The sequence below is a fragment of the Branchiostoma floridae genome, chromosome 15, assembly GCF_000003815.2.
Source record: "Branchiostoma floridae strain S238N-H82 chromosome 15, Bfl_VNyyK, whole genome shotgun sequence".
In the NCBI taxonomy this organism is placed as follows: Eukaryota; Metazoa; Chordata; class Leptocardii; order Amphioxiformes; family Branchiostomatidae; genus Branchiostoma; species Branchiostoma floridae.
Genome location: NC_049993.1, coordinates 5,410,861 through 5,427,792, shown reverse-complemented (window position 1 = coordinate 5,427,792; position 16,932 = coordinate 5,410,861). Strand labels below are relative to the sequence as shown.

Genomic DNA, 16,932 nt, shown 5'->3' with positions numbered 1-16,932 from the left:
CAACTTCGCCTTAGCTACAAGGCCACCGCGGCAGTAATACGTGCTCCTCTGATGAAATATTTCTTAGTCTGTACGTGCTGCTCATACTGTGTGTTGTGTTCTAAAGCAAAATATTGTCACATTCGTTGTTAGGGTGTGACACTGTCGAAGAGTATAACTTTTTTCTCTGGAAGATTGATAACAGCACACCTCCGTACTACCACGGCCAGCTTGATGGAGCTTCAGTACTAACGACTAAAAGTGATATTTTATGATCATCCTAAAAACAATATTCTTGTTGCTACACATGAGCACTGGGTCTACACGAATCTTTACATATACAGGAAGGTGCGCGGTATTGAGAAACTAACACAATGAACACCTTATAGTAAAGCAGGTGTCTCACTGAAGGTGCCGCGTGTTGCCGAACTAAACCGGATTTGTGCCACCCTTGACTTAAACGGGAATTTAATGTATCTGTATCTATATAGCCGGTATATCTGCCCTTTGGCGTAACATACGAGCTTTGTAGGCACGCGGCAGCAGCTGGTTATATACCGCTGAACGACCTGTCACACCTAACTTTTGCACATCTATCTGCAAGCGTTCTGTAAAACTATCCAGAGAAGATGTATCACATGCAAGCATGGCTAAAAGACAACAAAAAGAGTTAAAAGATTATTTCTTATCAATGACATTCGTTGACTGCTCTCTGTCAAATTGATCTGACGAGTGGGGCTGGCTCTTACATGTATTTTATGGAAGGCGAGGTGGCAGGGCAAAACTCCTTACACGGTAAACTATACTGTAATAATTCTAAGCAAATTCCCTTTCCCGGCATTAGAGAACCTAAGCCAACTATCAAACTAGCCAACCAGCCCCCCACTCCCTCCATAAAATACAATATTTATTGACAACGACAAAAGTACAGCGACTTTCGTAAGGTCTACATGTATAACAACTACTTACAGTACAACTAAACACATATATATGGATATCTATAGGTATGGATACATCAACATAAAGGGTCTAGCATGTCATTTACACTATTATAAAAGCCAGAACCACTCAAAGTCTGTAAAGGAGGCTACAGCTCAGTCATCAGTAAGATACCTGCTTAATAGTGTCATCAATTTTTTTTCTAATGACGTAAGTCTGTCATGATGATACATAATCAGAAAGATGAATGCAAAAACGATAACCTCATTCAACTGTGTTTTTCAAAATCTCTTTTATTTCCCATCATAAAATGCCATAGGTCCAAAAATATCTGAGAAGATATCTAAGAAGCCATAAAACATACAAAACATCATTTATCATATGAGTTGTCATGATAGTCTCATAAGCAATCCATCATGTTATTATCTATAAAACATGCCAAGCAAGTGTGACAAAACACAGAGAAGCTTATAGTGTGCAGGTATTAGTGGGTCTCACATAAGGGCTATACTGAACAAACACCAATTCTTCAAACAACAGACATAGCCCAAACATAGTATTTTTATAATACACAATGGATAAAGCACAATTACATAATACAACTGCACGCAGTAGTAGAACTTCATGTGTTGGCATCATTAATGCTTTATTCAATGATTATCTTCAAGTTGTTAAGTCTAAAAAAAATCAAGAACAAATATCATGTAAAGGTAGGTGCTGTTTGGTTTGCACATAATCTTTTTAGTGTTCTTTTACAATATAAATCTACATAACAAAATTCTCCTACGCAGAGAGTTCAATGGCGCAAAACGTGTTGGGACTCTGTGCGTAGGAGAATGCATAACAAAAGCAGTAGATATCGCTACTATAATTGATGAACACCTCAGAATTCTAATAGGTACACAGTCTGAATACAAATGTGTGTACAGGAAATGATTTATACCAAAACAGTTTGAACTCTTGTCAATCTGCGACAGAATCAGCGATAATCAAACCCCAATGCAAATCAGACACTCGATAGGTACATCTTTAGGAGCCAAAGGTCACCCAATAACTCTGTTATCTTCCTGTAATGATGCATCCAACACAAATTGGTTGACATTTTCATACAGATACTGCGCAGCTAACGTGATATAGTGACAGATGAGGCTTTAGATCTATTTACTGTGGATACGTGGTGAACTACAGCTGTATCTGTGTGCATTTGTCTTCATTTTGTAGTGATTTGTCCACAATCTGGCCGGCAATAAAGACATTAGAAGTAGAAAGGGTAATATATAGTTCACTAATCAGGTAAAAACGGCGCTGAAGGACAAATTAGAGGAACGTAAGCTTAAGTTTACTACTGGAAGAGTTGGTTCAGTTCTTGTTTTCAGAAGAACTTCTAGATTGTCAATGTCAATATGGAAATACAACAAATTGGGAGCTTGAACAAAAGATGCTGATAGTGTACACTGCTGGTATGAAGAAGTATGTTATGAAATGTTGGCAATGTGTTTTCATATCTTTGTTCATATTTTGAACAAATACATATTGAAAGTGCCTGTACAATTAATAGAACTTCTAACCTGTGCATTTGTACTGGACTACAATATGATTTGAGATAGTTTTCAAGTTACATACAGTTGTCTTGGGTGAAAAGGTTGTTTTCTGGTCAGTGTGATCATTAAAAATATGTCTATCAAAACTGCACTTAAGTATGAAAAATGAATTTCACACAAGGACTGGGTAGTTTTTTTTTCTGCATAAACTACTGGAATACACTGTTAACAGAAAAGCACTTATCATCACAGATTAACTATGGGAAATAGTTGACTGACTTCAAACCTCTGATCACAGCATCTACTTTGTTTACATTGCATAAAAATCTTGTCCGTTGTCTTGTCAATCCTATTAACATTCAAGCACTGCAGCTGCATAATTTGTAAAGCACCAAATATCATTTTATGTGCACTATATACATTTTCTCTACAGTTGCCAGAGATGTCACCATTCACAAATGGGCATGTTTTTAAACAAAACAGATCTATTACATGTAGTTACTACAGGAATGATGCCATGCTAATACACAAGTAAGTTATCACACAATTTCAAGCCGTGCTTTCCCCATTTTCACCAAGGCCACTTTTGTCAAAGAAACACAATAGATGACTAAAGCCACACCAATCTTACTACATTGTCCTATAAGGATAGTTTTTTTTTTCCTTTTGTTCGAGTATGTTGAAAATCAATGATTTTAACACTTTACTTACTTCCTACCCTTGTATCTGTACCAATTTGGTACAAAATGGATCATTAGGAGGAAAAAGTTTAATAGTATTCTTTCTCCCAATGTTTTAAGTGGGTTCAATGTTTTTAAACAAAGGTCTTCTACAGTGGTCAGTTTGTTAGAACTTCCAGGTAATATAATACTGCTCTTCTTGCACAATATTTTGTTGAAAGTGTCACGGTGACAATGAATTTTATTAGTAAATCAAAAGCTTGTAAGGCATAATTCCCCCCCCCCATTCAATCATTGTTTTTTTTTCTTTAAACAATCTTAAGAGACAAGTTATCAAATTGGTGAGGCCTTCTGAAGCAATAAAGTCTATGTGCTGCTATGTACAGGCAAATCCATGTACTAGTATGTTCAGTACATACTGCTGTGTGTTTGGAACCTCATGACAATGGAAAACAAAGCAAATATCCCATGATGCTCTCCCTATGTATCCCAGGGCCCCCTGTGCGAGGTCAGAGTTCATCCGGATGCTGGGCGTTGAGAGTGTCAGGTGCAATCTTCTCCAGTGCCAGTTTCATGGAGTCTACCACTGAAAAAACAAAGAGACACAAGTTTAGCTGCATGTTTGCTTCCTTCATAAGAGAAACGCACAATAATAATCATCATCAATATGTCTTCTTCTTCTTCTTTTCTTCTTCTCGAGTGCCAAACCTCATAGGGTTGAGGGCTCAAGCACTGGGGTGAGGGGATCATTTTCTATGTGCAGGTGCAGGTGGTTTGTGGCTAGCTGGTTGGTGGCTGGTGGCAATTTTCAGCCCTTTTTAATACAACTGTCTCTTTTTTTGTCGAACATGGCATCTTTTGTTAATACTGTAAATCCTTTTAATATTGCGGTTGGGAATTTCAGCTGTTTAGAGGAAAGGAAGTAGCTCATGACATTAAATTTCAGCCAGGAAAACATTTTTTTCTAGCTGGCCATAGAGTAATCAATTAATTTCAATGACAAAACTTTAGTGGTTGAAATGTCACTGCTACAGTGGCTAAGATTATGTTACTATAAACAGATAGAGAATTACAGTATGAAATGATTGACATCAAATTAAACTCTGATGGGAAATTATTTCATCCAAAGATGATAAGTTAATCTATCTGTTTCAATTAAGACATTGGGAGTTGATAACTTGCCCATGATCTATTTTGGCAAAAAAATAAATCCATCAATTTTTAGCAAAAAAAAAAAAAAAAAAAGAATTATAAGATTTTCAGCAAAGCGTAAAAGACAAAAATGGAGAAAACAAGACAATTTGCTGATATTTTAGAAAAGTTGTGAAAAAATATGACAGGGGGCACCCGGATTTGAACCAGGGACCTCTCGATCTGCAGTCGAATGCTCTACCACTGAGCTATACCCCCATTTACACATTCCACCTGCTGGCTACCTGCCTAAGAACTGTGTGTGACACAGCTGTTACAGGATGTTGCCATACTCATATTTGCATATCAATACAAGGCAAATGGAGATAATCCTTGGGAAAGACATACTGTAACAAAACAATCAGTGAATGTGTAACAGTGGTGTTCAAGGACTGCTAAACCGAAGACGCCTAATGGCTTAAGCCATTTGGCCGAACGGTTTGCACGTTCGATTTGTGATCCGGCTGCCCGGGTTCGGCGCGGGTTCGAATCCCGGGAGTCGGGGTGTTGTTTCTTTCTGTTCTTACTCGCCCCTCTATATTTCTACACTGGTTCCCACGCCGGCCCTGTGATTAACAGGCTAGTATGTGCCACACAGGGATGTCGATCTCGGAGATTCGAGGACGAATCTTGAAAAGAAAAGGGGGAGTAGTGTAACAGTGGTGTTCAAGGACTGCTAAACCGAAGACGCCTAATGGCTTAAGCCATTTGGCCGAACGGTTTGCACGTTCGATTTGTGATCCGGCTGCCCGGGTTCGGCGCGGGTTCGAATCCCGGGAGTCGGGGTGTTGTTTCTTTCTGTTCTTACTCGCCCCTCTATATTTCTACAAATGAAAAGAAAAAAGTTTTCTAAAGATTATAAAGTTTAACTTTTATATTGGGGTGTCACTATTGGTATTTTTTCAGTTCCTTTACTTACCAATGAATGATAAAAATAAACATGTCACAGGAATTCTTATAACGTTACTTAGTGAACATATTTCTTTGCCACCATTAATCATTATGGCAACAATTACATCTGTAATGCATTGTGTTGATTTAAAACTACAACTAGAAGTACAAAGCCCAGGAAGTTAAAGACTGATTTTTAATAACATAGCACTTTGGTCCGACCAATGCCACACTTGTATATCAAATTGCAGAGGGAAAACTATTTGAGTGCACTTGACCTTGGAACTTAATAGTTAACATTAAAACTTTAGTTGTTCAAGTCCTGTTCCTTAATGAAAGAACTTGTGAAATACAATTATTACCCGCCTTACAACTACTGACATTGATATAGCCTTGGCAAAAAAATAGCATCAAGTCCTCTGCTCTATACTGTTGTTACATTATATGTGTACTTTAAGTTAATGTACATGTAATTTCATGTTAATCGACACATAGAATATTACAGTATTAGGCAAATACAAAAGTCCTTAGGCTGCTTGTCAGACAAAATTTAACAAAGGTTGTACAACAAGACAAGCACTTGTAGTAAGCACATGGGTATCTAATCTGGGAACAGGATGTTTCTGTTGGTAAGACCTCAAGTGCCACATCACCAGGACTGGACAAGTCCACTTGTGAGACGGGGGAGGGGTTGGATGGGTACAAAGGTTGACTTTTGAAAGTGGCTAATTTGAACAAGCATGTTAAAGGCATACTACGGGATTTTTGAACAAAACAAAAAGTAGCTTTTCCTACTTTTTCTTTACATTGTTAGCTCAATCAACCCTATAGCATTGCATACCAATATTCATGGAGAGATGCTGCGGCATCAATGCACCACATAAGCATGATGTATAAAAATTGTGTAGGATTGTATAGGATTTGAAATACATTTTTGCATGGAAATGTAGCATTTGGTTTGTTTTTAAAATTACTAAAAGTCTTAGTGTAACAGTGGGGTTAAGGGTGGCCAAACTGACCATGCCAAAGGGGTCTGCCCCTTTTGGCGTAGTTGTTGCGGCATTGGGTTTGTGATCAGGTGGCAAAGAAGACCTTTTCTACTCTCCTCTTACAAAAGAACTACATTTTACAGCTGCAGTTACAAATGCAATTTCCTGTCTTGTCCCTCCTACATATTTGACAGAGACCTACACATAACCTTGATCATGCCTCACTTTATATGCTCTACAAGCTACTGGTATCAGCTGTTTTCATAGCACAAATTCCAGCAGACTTTCTGCAATAACCTCTTGCCTTTGTCCCAGAGAGATGCTTCTTATCACTTGACTCAGCCTTGCACATTTCCAGACAGCTTTATACTTAAGTCTAGTTTGTTGCTGCTGCTAAATCGTAACTTCTGCCAAATCCCCAGTTGGAAAAAAATCTTAATCCTAGATTATTCTTAGTGTGATACAAAGTTAGCTCACATAGAGCAGTGTGGCAATGGTTATCTCATATTTATGTACTTGTGTTCTGTATTCTTGTGAAATGTTGCAGTCTTTCCCACAAGTAACATAGAATATCGCTAATAAAAATCTTCAGTTCGTTTTGTGTGACGGTGAGGCTTTTTGTGCTGCATTCTGGTAATCTCAAAACTCCCCTGGTTCAACACATTTCCTCTCAGTGCAGCTGTGCTTCTTTATCTTGTACCACAACCTCAACTTTCCACAGATTTTGCTTGAGGGTTAAGTTACCAGCTGTCCCCCCTGAAAACTAAAAGGACTGAGGCTCTGTAAGGACCCTCCAAGAGACATCTGGAAAAGGATGATTCCTTCTGTACTTTCCATCAATGACACACAACTTCACACTGCCCATGCATCCTACCCTTTGCAAGGGAAATAAGTTCAAGTCCCAAGTTGCCCAAGGAGCGCACAGTTCGCTACAATCCAATAAAACTAAGCTCGTGGGCTGCCCCAGTTTCATTACTTCAATGAAGCAGAGGGGCGTATGTCGAAAAAAATTGCAAGGCCACTCCTTTTGCTGAACAAACACTGTGTGATTGACTCACAGGGGAGCGCATAAAAAATTACTGCAACGAAACTGTTCCTATTCAGCCACTTCAAACGCAAAACTGGTCACGTAAATCCAAGAAGTAAGAGACACGGTTAGGAACATATTGCTTTTTTCATCGCCAAGGGAGAAAGGGGGCGTGTGTGGGAATGTAATACGGTCATTAAGGCATGATGGAACACTTCTTTTCTGCTCGACGTCTTCCCGCCTTTTCCGTGTTTGCCCTGCTGCGCGCTCCGTGACTGACAGCCCAACGCTGGAGATGTATTTTGAGAGGGCAAAGGTTGTGTGATGAAGGACTCTGGTACCCAACAAAAATGATGGCAAGGAAATGAGCTTACTTTTGCAGGTGACAGAGAGAAATGGATCCATTCTTGAGGTTATAGCAGAGCACCGTGCATCCATTTGATGCCTACTTCCCTGTGTCAAATTATACCTAGAGGTCTGGCACGATATTGCTGCAAATTTCATCAACGCCGAAATCCCCCTGATTCACGAATTTCGCGTTACGCCCCATCATTCTTTGCACCTTCATTTGTCTGTGCTCGCAGATGACAACAATCGTTCCCTAAAGTTCTATACGTAACCCTTCTCTGATTACTTTCCAACTTTTACCAACTTACAGTTGGTAAGTGATGACAGGATTTCTTTAAAACCCCGCCATTAATTACACAAATCTGTCACAGATACTGAAAGATTGTGCTATCCCCTTTGAAGTTCTTCTTGGCAAATGTAAACTTTTTATCTCAGCCATTAATCAACTTACTTGATGGATGCAAGGATGTTATGTAAGATATAATGTCCTTGACGGATGCTATCAGACCAGAGATAAAGAAAAGAATAACATTCTAGCACTAGTAATTTTGACAACCTCTGATTTTATCCATTTTTACTTTTATTTTTGACACTATCTTACACGGTGATGTATTGGAAAATAGGCAAGTCATAGATCACAAGGATGTTACTTAAATCCTGGTGCATTCGTACATTTACATGTTCTAAATTCTAACTTTCAATACAAGCGACTGAAAAGTATCAGTGTTTGATAGAAAGTTGTTGACAATGTGGCTACTCATGATCAATTGTTCAACTGAAACAGATGAATCCTTGTTCGAATTGCATTGTTAGGATTACTCACCGTGATGATGCCAGACATTTCACCAATAATGTCCTCATATATCTGACTACCAGTACTGTACAAATTACTCAAGCCCCCTCATCTACGTGCAAGCATGTCTAGCCCTCACAGGATGGGGAACAACAGACGATAAACCGGAGAGTGAGTGAGTATGAATGAAGGCCAAGGCAGTCTCCAACTTTAGATTTGCTAATTTTTTTGTTACATCTGCCATCAAGAACCACTTTCATTTAATACTTCAATTTGATATAATTGTACAGAAGTTACTCTAACCAGTACATCCCCGCTAATAGGCATAAAGTAGATATAATACCCATTGTTGGGAAAAAAGACAATGCAAATAACAGTAAATGTTCTGTAGTAAATACATTTTATAATAGGAGAAGCTAAGCAGACAGTTATCTTTTTATCCATTAACAGTACAAAACATTTCAGATATTCATGTTCGAGGTACAAGTCTGTTGGCAATCTAACTCCTAGGCCTGCATTCAGGACTTAGCTGGTCAAAGAAATTTGCTGACCTGAGTAACAGGACAGTTGTTTTATAAGTTTTAAAGACGAGTGTTCAATATGGTCAGCACAACAATAAGACCAGATAGGTAGAACACACACCAGAGCACTAAGTCTCTGTCTCTGGAGGTTCTTCTCGTGAGACCTGAAGTGGGTATTTGGCTATCTTCCCAGAAACAACTTAGGTAAATAGTTCATACTGTCTTTGAAGCTGTAGGAAGTGCAAAGGCATTCTTGGAAAATGGTGCCGAGCTTCGTGAGAAACTTATTCTGTTACAAATTTAGTTTTACTCAGCACAAATAGGCATCTCCCTAACATACATTCATGTAAAGTACAGCTGTTGCTTTATACAGACAGCTCAACATCTTACTGTTAATTCAAACTCAAAGAACTGGTCCCTGCAAAAGTTGAGACAGAGTGAAAACTCCAAGCAAACCCAATTCTAAGTTGAAAGTTTTAAAAAACATGGCCATTATAGGTAATTACATAGTAAGCTTCGATCAAGGGATCCGGATATCCAGTAATGGGAACATGGGGAGATTTGTCACTGCTTTGAATACAGGGATTATGGGACTCCTTTGTAGAAACAAAATAACTTATTGGAGAAGTTTGATCTTTGGTCTAGTAAACTGCCATTATCAGTACTTCACTTTTACTACAGTCGAGGAGGTTTCTATAGCCAGTTGGCATACCTCCAGTATATATGACATATACCGTATATATTATATATAACATATTATGTATATGGACTTGGGAATATTGACCCTCCCCCATTACTTTCCCATTCATACTCATTGTAACTTAAGTCAAACAAAGCCACTGTCAGATATTACCATAAGCAGAATTGCAGATGAAAAATCATTTAATACAATGTACTATTTCCATGCCAAAGTGCCTTTTGGTCCTTTAAAAAAAGTTTGTCTCATTTTGAATGATACTGAAAAACAAAATTCAAAGCAAGCTGCTGCATTTCATCCCAAGTGTAACATAAAAATCTGATATAGCTAGAATGTACTCTCAAATGGAGCCATATAGCAAAAGAGGTGCATTTCTGGCTTAAATAACAATGTAATAAAGATTGCCATTCTACCACTTTAACGGAATTTATATGTCTACATTGCGTACTCTATGCTGCTAGTGGGCTAATTAAACTCTCAACTGGAGTGGTCTTGGCTCAACTGGACTGACTTATGGCAGATATTATATTTACAGAACAAGCTATTCACAGAAATGAATGCCTTGTCAACATTTGTATCTTACAGATAATGCTTTTCCAAGATTTACAAAGAAGTCTGATAGTAACAAAATACTAACATCTGCAGTGTATAATGTTTTAATCAAACATCTTTATTACATCATTCATCATAGTTGATATATTCTGGCTACACTATCATTTGTAGAAATATAGGTAACATATTAAGTATGTAATGTAGGTAATATATCAAGTATGGTCATTTGTTTTAAATTATTATGAAACGTTGGTTCGACAAGTGTGTCGGAAAGAAAAGGAAAGAAATTCCAAAGGTATGTTATCATGTCAAGTTAGACTTACAGTTAAAGGAACTTCAAGTGACACGCATATTGCTATACTTACATGCATATCTAAAAAACAGCTCGACTTTCTTACAACACAAAGGACAAATGATCAAATTATTTGACCATAACCGAATATTACTCCAGCTGCAAGTCTAGGATATGCAAAAGTCTGTGCCACCTTCAGGTATGGGTGGTACAGACTTGCATTGTCTAAATGCAAGACAATTTAATCTGGATATATACATTGAGAGCTTCCTTACCTTGTATGGGGTCTGGGTAGTAGTAGCGGTAGCTGGGGTTGCCGTTTATGTTCACAATGTCTCTCCTCACTTTGCCCTCTGGGTCTGTAAGGAAAAATGAAAAGTGGATGGTCAATACATTGATGGTTACACTTTGCATAATTCATTTGGATGTTCTAATGATCGTGCTTCTTCCACATTTGAATGACAATTTTGATACGAAAGTCTGGCAATATTACATCGCTCAAAAAAGATGTAAAAAAACAAGGTTTTTGTCAGTCATTAGTTCATCAGTCATTAGCAGCTTAGACGTGTTGGTAGCAACATAGCTTTCTTAGATATTGTTAACATGCAGTCTATCTGGCCTTCTTCTTGCTACCTTCTCCAGCAGACAACACAAATCTGAAGAAAAAGAGTGCCTTAGCACAGGGATGGTTAAACTATTTTTATTGATATGCTTGGACCTGCCTTGTGGATGGTAACCAAAATATAAAATATGAAGGCATATTAAGAAATCCATTCTATAAACTTTACAGCAAGTCCTGCAACCAAAGCTGCCGTCAACTTCTCCTTGGCAAGACACATACCATAAGTGTCCAATCAGTTATTAGATCTTGTGGCTTGAAGCAACCTTGGTGGTACATCCATTTACAAGGTGGGAGCCAATAAGGACAAGACGCACAGATAAGACACTGCAATAAGAGGTCTAGCCATGCAGCATACTACAGGCTTCATTTGAAAAGCATTAAGATGTGCCAAGATAAGAACATCATCTCTCATTGCAGTTTGAGTTCTGATAGTTACAAATAGCTTTCAAATGGAACATAGTACATTTCCTATGACTTTTTTAGTATGAGAATTTAACTTAACTCAAGAAGCAACTACGGTTCATAGATTTCACATTGAATATGAGTTATTTTCCACTGTTGAGTATCTGCCCTGTGGAGGTTTTCAAACATGAAATCCAGTTAGCATGTAACGGGGGCCGCCCTAAGACGGTTCCCGTCCTAAGACGGTACGGATTTTTTGCTGATCTTATTATCCATAAGTACACCGTGTTTGTTGCCACTGACTATGCTGATTACAAAGGTAAATAATCAAGTCCATGCACACAGCTTTAATTTGCATTCCAAGTATACTTTAACATATTTACTTCAGGCAACTAGCGATGGAGTGCCACGAGTTTGAGCGCAAGAAAAAGCGTACCGTGTTGGGGCACCTCCCGTTAATGCAACGATATACTATCTTGTTATCTTCAAAGTGGAGTCAAGTGGAGTTAAGGATTATGCTAACATTGAAGTTGACATTGTTGCTAAGGGTTGTAAGAACTGGACAAAACACCAAGCAAGAGATCTTAGATCATTGTTAGTAAGACCATGTCTTCTTTTATCATTTAAAGAAGTGTCTTCATTGACTCTTTTCAAACCCACGCTGCCTAGTAATACATGTTACCCATCACAAATAGAGAACATAAGAGAAAGGCACAGAGCATTTAATGAGAATCTAAGAGCACTTATTTTTCAATGTATCTTTGTTGTTTATATTTGTACAGTCTGCTTTTACTATGGGCCTGTTAGTGCCTGTAATAAAGACTACAAAAGGGGTAAACTATACATTAACCCTCAAACACCCGAGTGGGGTCCATTTGGACCCCAGGCGTACATTTTGAAGTGTCATTTCAACATTTTTGATCTGAAGAAAAAATCCTTCCGTGACTTTGTCAGTCAATATGTCTTATACCTTCTCCTAAGTTTTCGCAATGATTGGTACAATAATGTGAAAATTATAAAGAAAGTCTGTGTTCAGTTCCTCTGGGGTCCAAACGGACCCCAGCAAAAATGTGCAGTTTTTAAAACAAACTTTGGAGGCTAACTCCTTAACCACTTACAGTATGAATACCAAACTTTCAGACAATAATAAAAATGTAAATTTAAATCATCACAATAATTTCTGGGTCATCAACATGTAATGTGACGACATTATGACGTCATTTGCCTAATCAGGGCGGCCATCTTGGATTTTGACCAATGACGTCATGAAATTAGCATAAACTATAAATTTTAAGTCATGAAAACTGCATTGAATTTCATAGAATCTAATTGTTGTCAGAAAATATGTGTAGTTTACCAAGAAAACCTTGTTTAAATTGAAATTGTCAAATTTTGGCAAAAATATGCCTGTTAGAATATAGTTGCCATGGCAACCCCTAAAAATGATAAACTTACTTTATTGACCAAAAACTTTTGCAAACAATATTTTGTGATAAATTACCAAGTTTCGTAGCTTTAGCTCTAGCCATTCATGAGTTATGCGACATAAATGTTGCTGAGGGCCTCAAAATTCCCCTATCTGGACGGAATAGGTTTAGTGCAAAGCGTGGTCCTTCTGAACTTTTGCATTAATTATGATAATGAGTTGGAATTAGCAACACCTTAACATCTCAAACTCTTCCTCTTACATTAACGAAGCAATGTATATATAATGCTCGCCAATAAGACATGGTACTGAGATTTTATGAATAAAACATTTTGGGGTCCGTTTGGACCCCACTCGGTCATTTTAGTCGAAAAAAAAGGTCGGGTGCTTGAGGGTTAACTACATGTATACAAATACCATTACACTGATTCATTTTGCCTTTGAGCAAATAACGACAGGGACAAAATCTCCACCAAAGGGCATGGCTAGGGGACACAACATCAGTGAGAAAGCTGCCATATCCTTTGATCATGATATATGAGTGTATGCAGGCCAGTGGCTTTTTGATTTTTCATGACAAACACTCTGAATTTTCAAACAGAACTATCACAGGAAAAAGAAAAATGAAAATAAATGTTTTTTGGACCTCTTCCAGGGCCAAGAATTTGAAGAAGTGGCAAGTGTACACGTAGCCTAAGACATAAATAAATGAAATCGATGGATTCAAAACTGGTCATTACTTTTCCCAGTGGCGTCCCTACAATGAGTCCAGTGGACCCCTTAGGGTCTTTTGTCAAGGATGTGCATATGCACTTCAAGCGTATCAATATGCATAAGAGATCACACACTTTATCATACTGTATAAAACATGGGATCATGCGATGTAAATAAGATAATTCATAGACCTTTAGCAGGGCTTGATTAAATAAGATTCCATATCGAAGACATTGAACTCTGACTTAAGAAAGGAATTATAAAGGCATTGAATCTTGCCGGTACCCAAGTCTGATATGTTAATGTCTCCCTGTGGATGTTTGTAAAGTCAGCAAACAAAGCTGCATTAACGGAAATTCAACCTGATGTAAATGAAATGACTTTCTCCACATTGTGCTCATCCATGGATGAGTTTGACATACAAAGAGAGCCATTGAAGTGATGTGTGTAAATAGCATTCATGCCATGAAGCATATTGTGCATGACTGGAGAGTCATTTGAGTACAATTAGAAGGGCCATTCAGAATGTCAGTTAAGGACTGGAGGAAATGTTACAAGTCATGGATTTTTCTTTTCCAGAAGGACTTGTAAAAGGAGGCAGTCTACAATAGATAAAGTTGGCATCAAGAGGGATTGGTACACGAATAAGGGAGTTATTAAGCGCAAGACACAGCTGCATAATGTTGAGATGGTTCAGCTTTTAGCCTGACAAATCGCGCTCCTAGCGCCTGGCCTTTCAGGTCATTAACCCCAGCCAGCAAGGCTATTTCAGCTAATGACTTCAACTCGACTTATCTATAATATACAGAGCAACACTTAATAAGTTGCATCTTTAAGTTAGACTAGTGTAGTTGCTTACTAGACTGTTTAAGTGCTTACCATTATTTGTCTGTCTTTTTTCTTTTGTCACCTGCAATTAGCCCTCGGGCAAGAATCTGCAATAAACTCATCAAACTATATTTTGTGCACTACCCAACGTCATCCATTTTGTGTATTCTGGATGTACTTCTCATACTTTGTGTTGCCTATATCATGGGAACGTGTTTTTCAATTTGGCACCAGCCCGGTCTCTCCTTTCATGTCAAAGTCTCCTCTACAATAGGGAAAGGTCTGATAGGGTTTAAGGATCACCAGCTGCAGATTAAGCTCCTGAAATGAGTCTGGACAGGCCAGACAGATAATCATACAGGCGGCTGAGATTTCAAATGAGTTCCCTGAATATTTCATAAGAGATGTCAAAATGGGCGGCTTGATGCGAGGGTCTATTAAAAGTAAGCAGCCAGATGCTATTGATTGTGTCTGGGTTCTACCACGCAACAGGCATGAGTTTGATGGAATATCTTGGACTACTGCCACATACTACTGGTAATAATATGGGGGAAGGAAGTACTTCTTGTCTCCTAGCTAAGTTGCCAGAAGTTCAACTGTCTTGTAGTTTGGAAGAACTTTCAGCAAATCCCTAAGTCAGTGTCCTTGACAACACTACAGCTTGACATTGACCATGCTGTTGATTAGCTGTAGCAAGGACGTTATATAATGTCATTGGCTGTAGTAAGAGTAATAGCACTATAATACTAGGCATATAAGTACATGTATGATTAGGGGACCTAAGTTGGTCTTTAAGTTGGAAAATTTTAAAGCAAATTGCAGGGTAGTATTATGAGCCTTTATATATTATCACATACAAATGTACCATGTATATGGAAAACCTTACAACATATGGGTCCCTAAGGTGTCATGGCAAGATGGGATAGGCATAAAAGTTACCCCCCAGTCTTCGCTTCTGACATAGAGACGGGAAATCCAACCAAAGTTACTGACATTGAAGGATGTGCATAATGTATGATGTATTCGTCATTTCGCTGGGACCATTTATTCACTGTCCCTCTGCTGGCAGCAGAAGGACATCTTAAGTCTGGGGCATCTTGCCTGCTCATTTCTTCACCTGACAGCTAGAAATTGGATCTGAAATTAATTCAATCTTCAAATGAACCTGTCATTTTGTCATCTGTGATGAGGAGAAAAGGTGACGATAGTTTTCAAAGTTTTGATTGGATTTAAAGTCACAAAAACTTCTGATGAACAGAATAAGGTACATGTTCACATAGCATCAATGCAGGGCTGCTGATTATTCATAATTAGAAAATATGAAGGAAAGTTTCATTCCAAAAGTAAAGAGACGTTATGACGAATAACTCTTTGATGGGCAGACCTTTGATCTTTTTTATTACCTAATACTGGTTTAGGAGAACCCAATTGGCTGCCTTCCTGGTATTACGTGCAAGGACATCACACACAGCAATGCAATACCATTCCAAATGGTCAATTTCCCCCCTTTCCATCATTTCATCTATCCTTCCCTGGGCAGTTATGAAATTTTAGATCATAACAGCCTTGAAAAAACACTCCAAGGGCTAGAACATAGTTTCTGGTTTGGCAAAGGGCCCACTCCTGAATCATACATGAGGAAGAATGGCCTTGGCACCACAGCAGAAATCTTGTCATATTTGCAGATTCCTTGAATGAGTAGGCACTAAGTCACCAAAAGGTTTTAGGCCGTGAACTTGGGTATTGTTTAACTGGTTGAATGAACAAAGCCTAGATTACATTGTTGGCGGTATGCCATCGATCTTCAGTGGTTTGAGAAGCTGTCATGCCGTCCTTTATTTCAGCCTGGAAAACTTTTTCTGCAATAATGCTGGACCAGTTTGATTTGTTGGTGTTCTCAGAGGATGTCTGAACTTTTATTTCAGACAGGAAAAACTTATTTGTTGGTTCTGAGATTATAAGAAAATGCTGAATTGGAAGATCAATAGTCTGAGGAGACATCTGAACAGCTATTTCAAACAGGAAACAATTTTTAAGATAATAACAAAAACAGATTTGGTGGTTCTGAGATTACAAGAAAATGCAGAGAGGAAGTCTGTACCTTTGGTATTCAGTTTCAGATGACATGACTATGTATAAATTTTCCTAGCACCCCTCTGCTTTCATCCTAGCTGGCCTTTTACTTAATATGTGTATCAAAGGGTCTGAGACCACGGAAATAATTTAGAGTTCATTCAAAATTTTCTGTTGCAATCAGATTGAAAGCTAACGGTAAATCACTGTAGCAAGTTATTTAATCATCAAAGTCATAAATTCATATTAACCTGAAAGCAGAACTACACTTTCTTCCTGGAAAATGAAATGGTCCAGACTCCTTGAATGTGCATTATGTAGTTTTAGGTGTTTTATCAACCTTCTCCCGCCTTTATGTACATCTACATAACATACCTCTGCATCCAATATAATTTCAATACCAAAAAAACTTCCTCAGCAAGGGAAA

The 16,932-nt window shown here is 38.2% G+C and overlaps 1 protein-coding gene and 1 non-coding gene across 2 annotated transcripts in view; both read right to left on the bottom strand.

Annotated features, from left to right (window-relative positions):
- Positions 1–1,191: 1,191 nt before the first annotated feature.
- Positions 1,192–16,932, bottom strand: part of LOC118431775 (thioredoxin domain-containing protein 12-like) — a 99,311-nt gene continuing 83,570 nt past the window's right edge. The window contains exons 6-7 of the mRNA XM_035843100.1: positions 10,716–10,799; positions 1,192–3,725 (exon numbers count right to left, since the gene is read on the bottom strand). Of these exons, the coding sequence (XP_035698993.1) occupies positions 3,649–3,725; positions 10,716–10,799 (161 nt within the window). The 3' untranslated portion in view covers positions 1,192–3,648. The remainder of the gene's footprint in view (positions 3,726–10,715; positions 10,800–16,932) is intronic.
- On the bottom strand, positions 4,478–4,549 carry Trnac-gca. Its single transcript has one exon. It is a non-coding gene; the product is annotated as a tRNA-Cys (tRNA).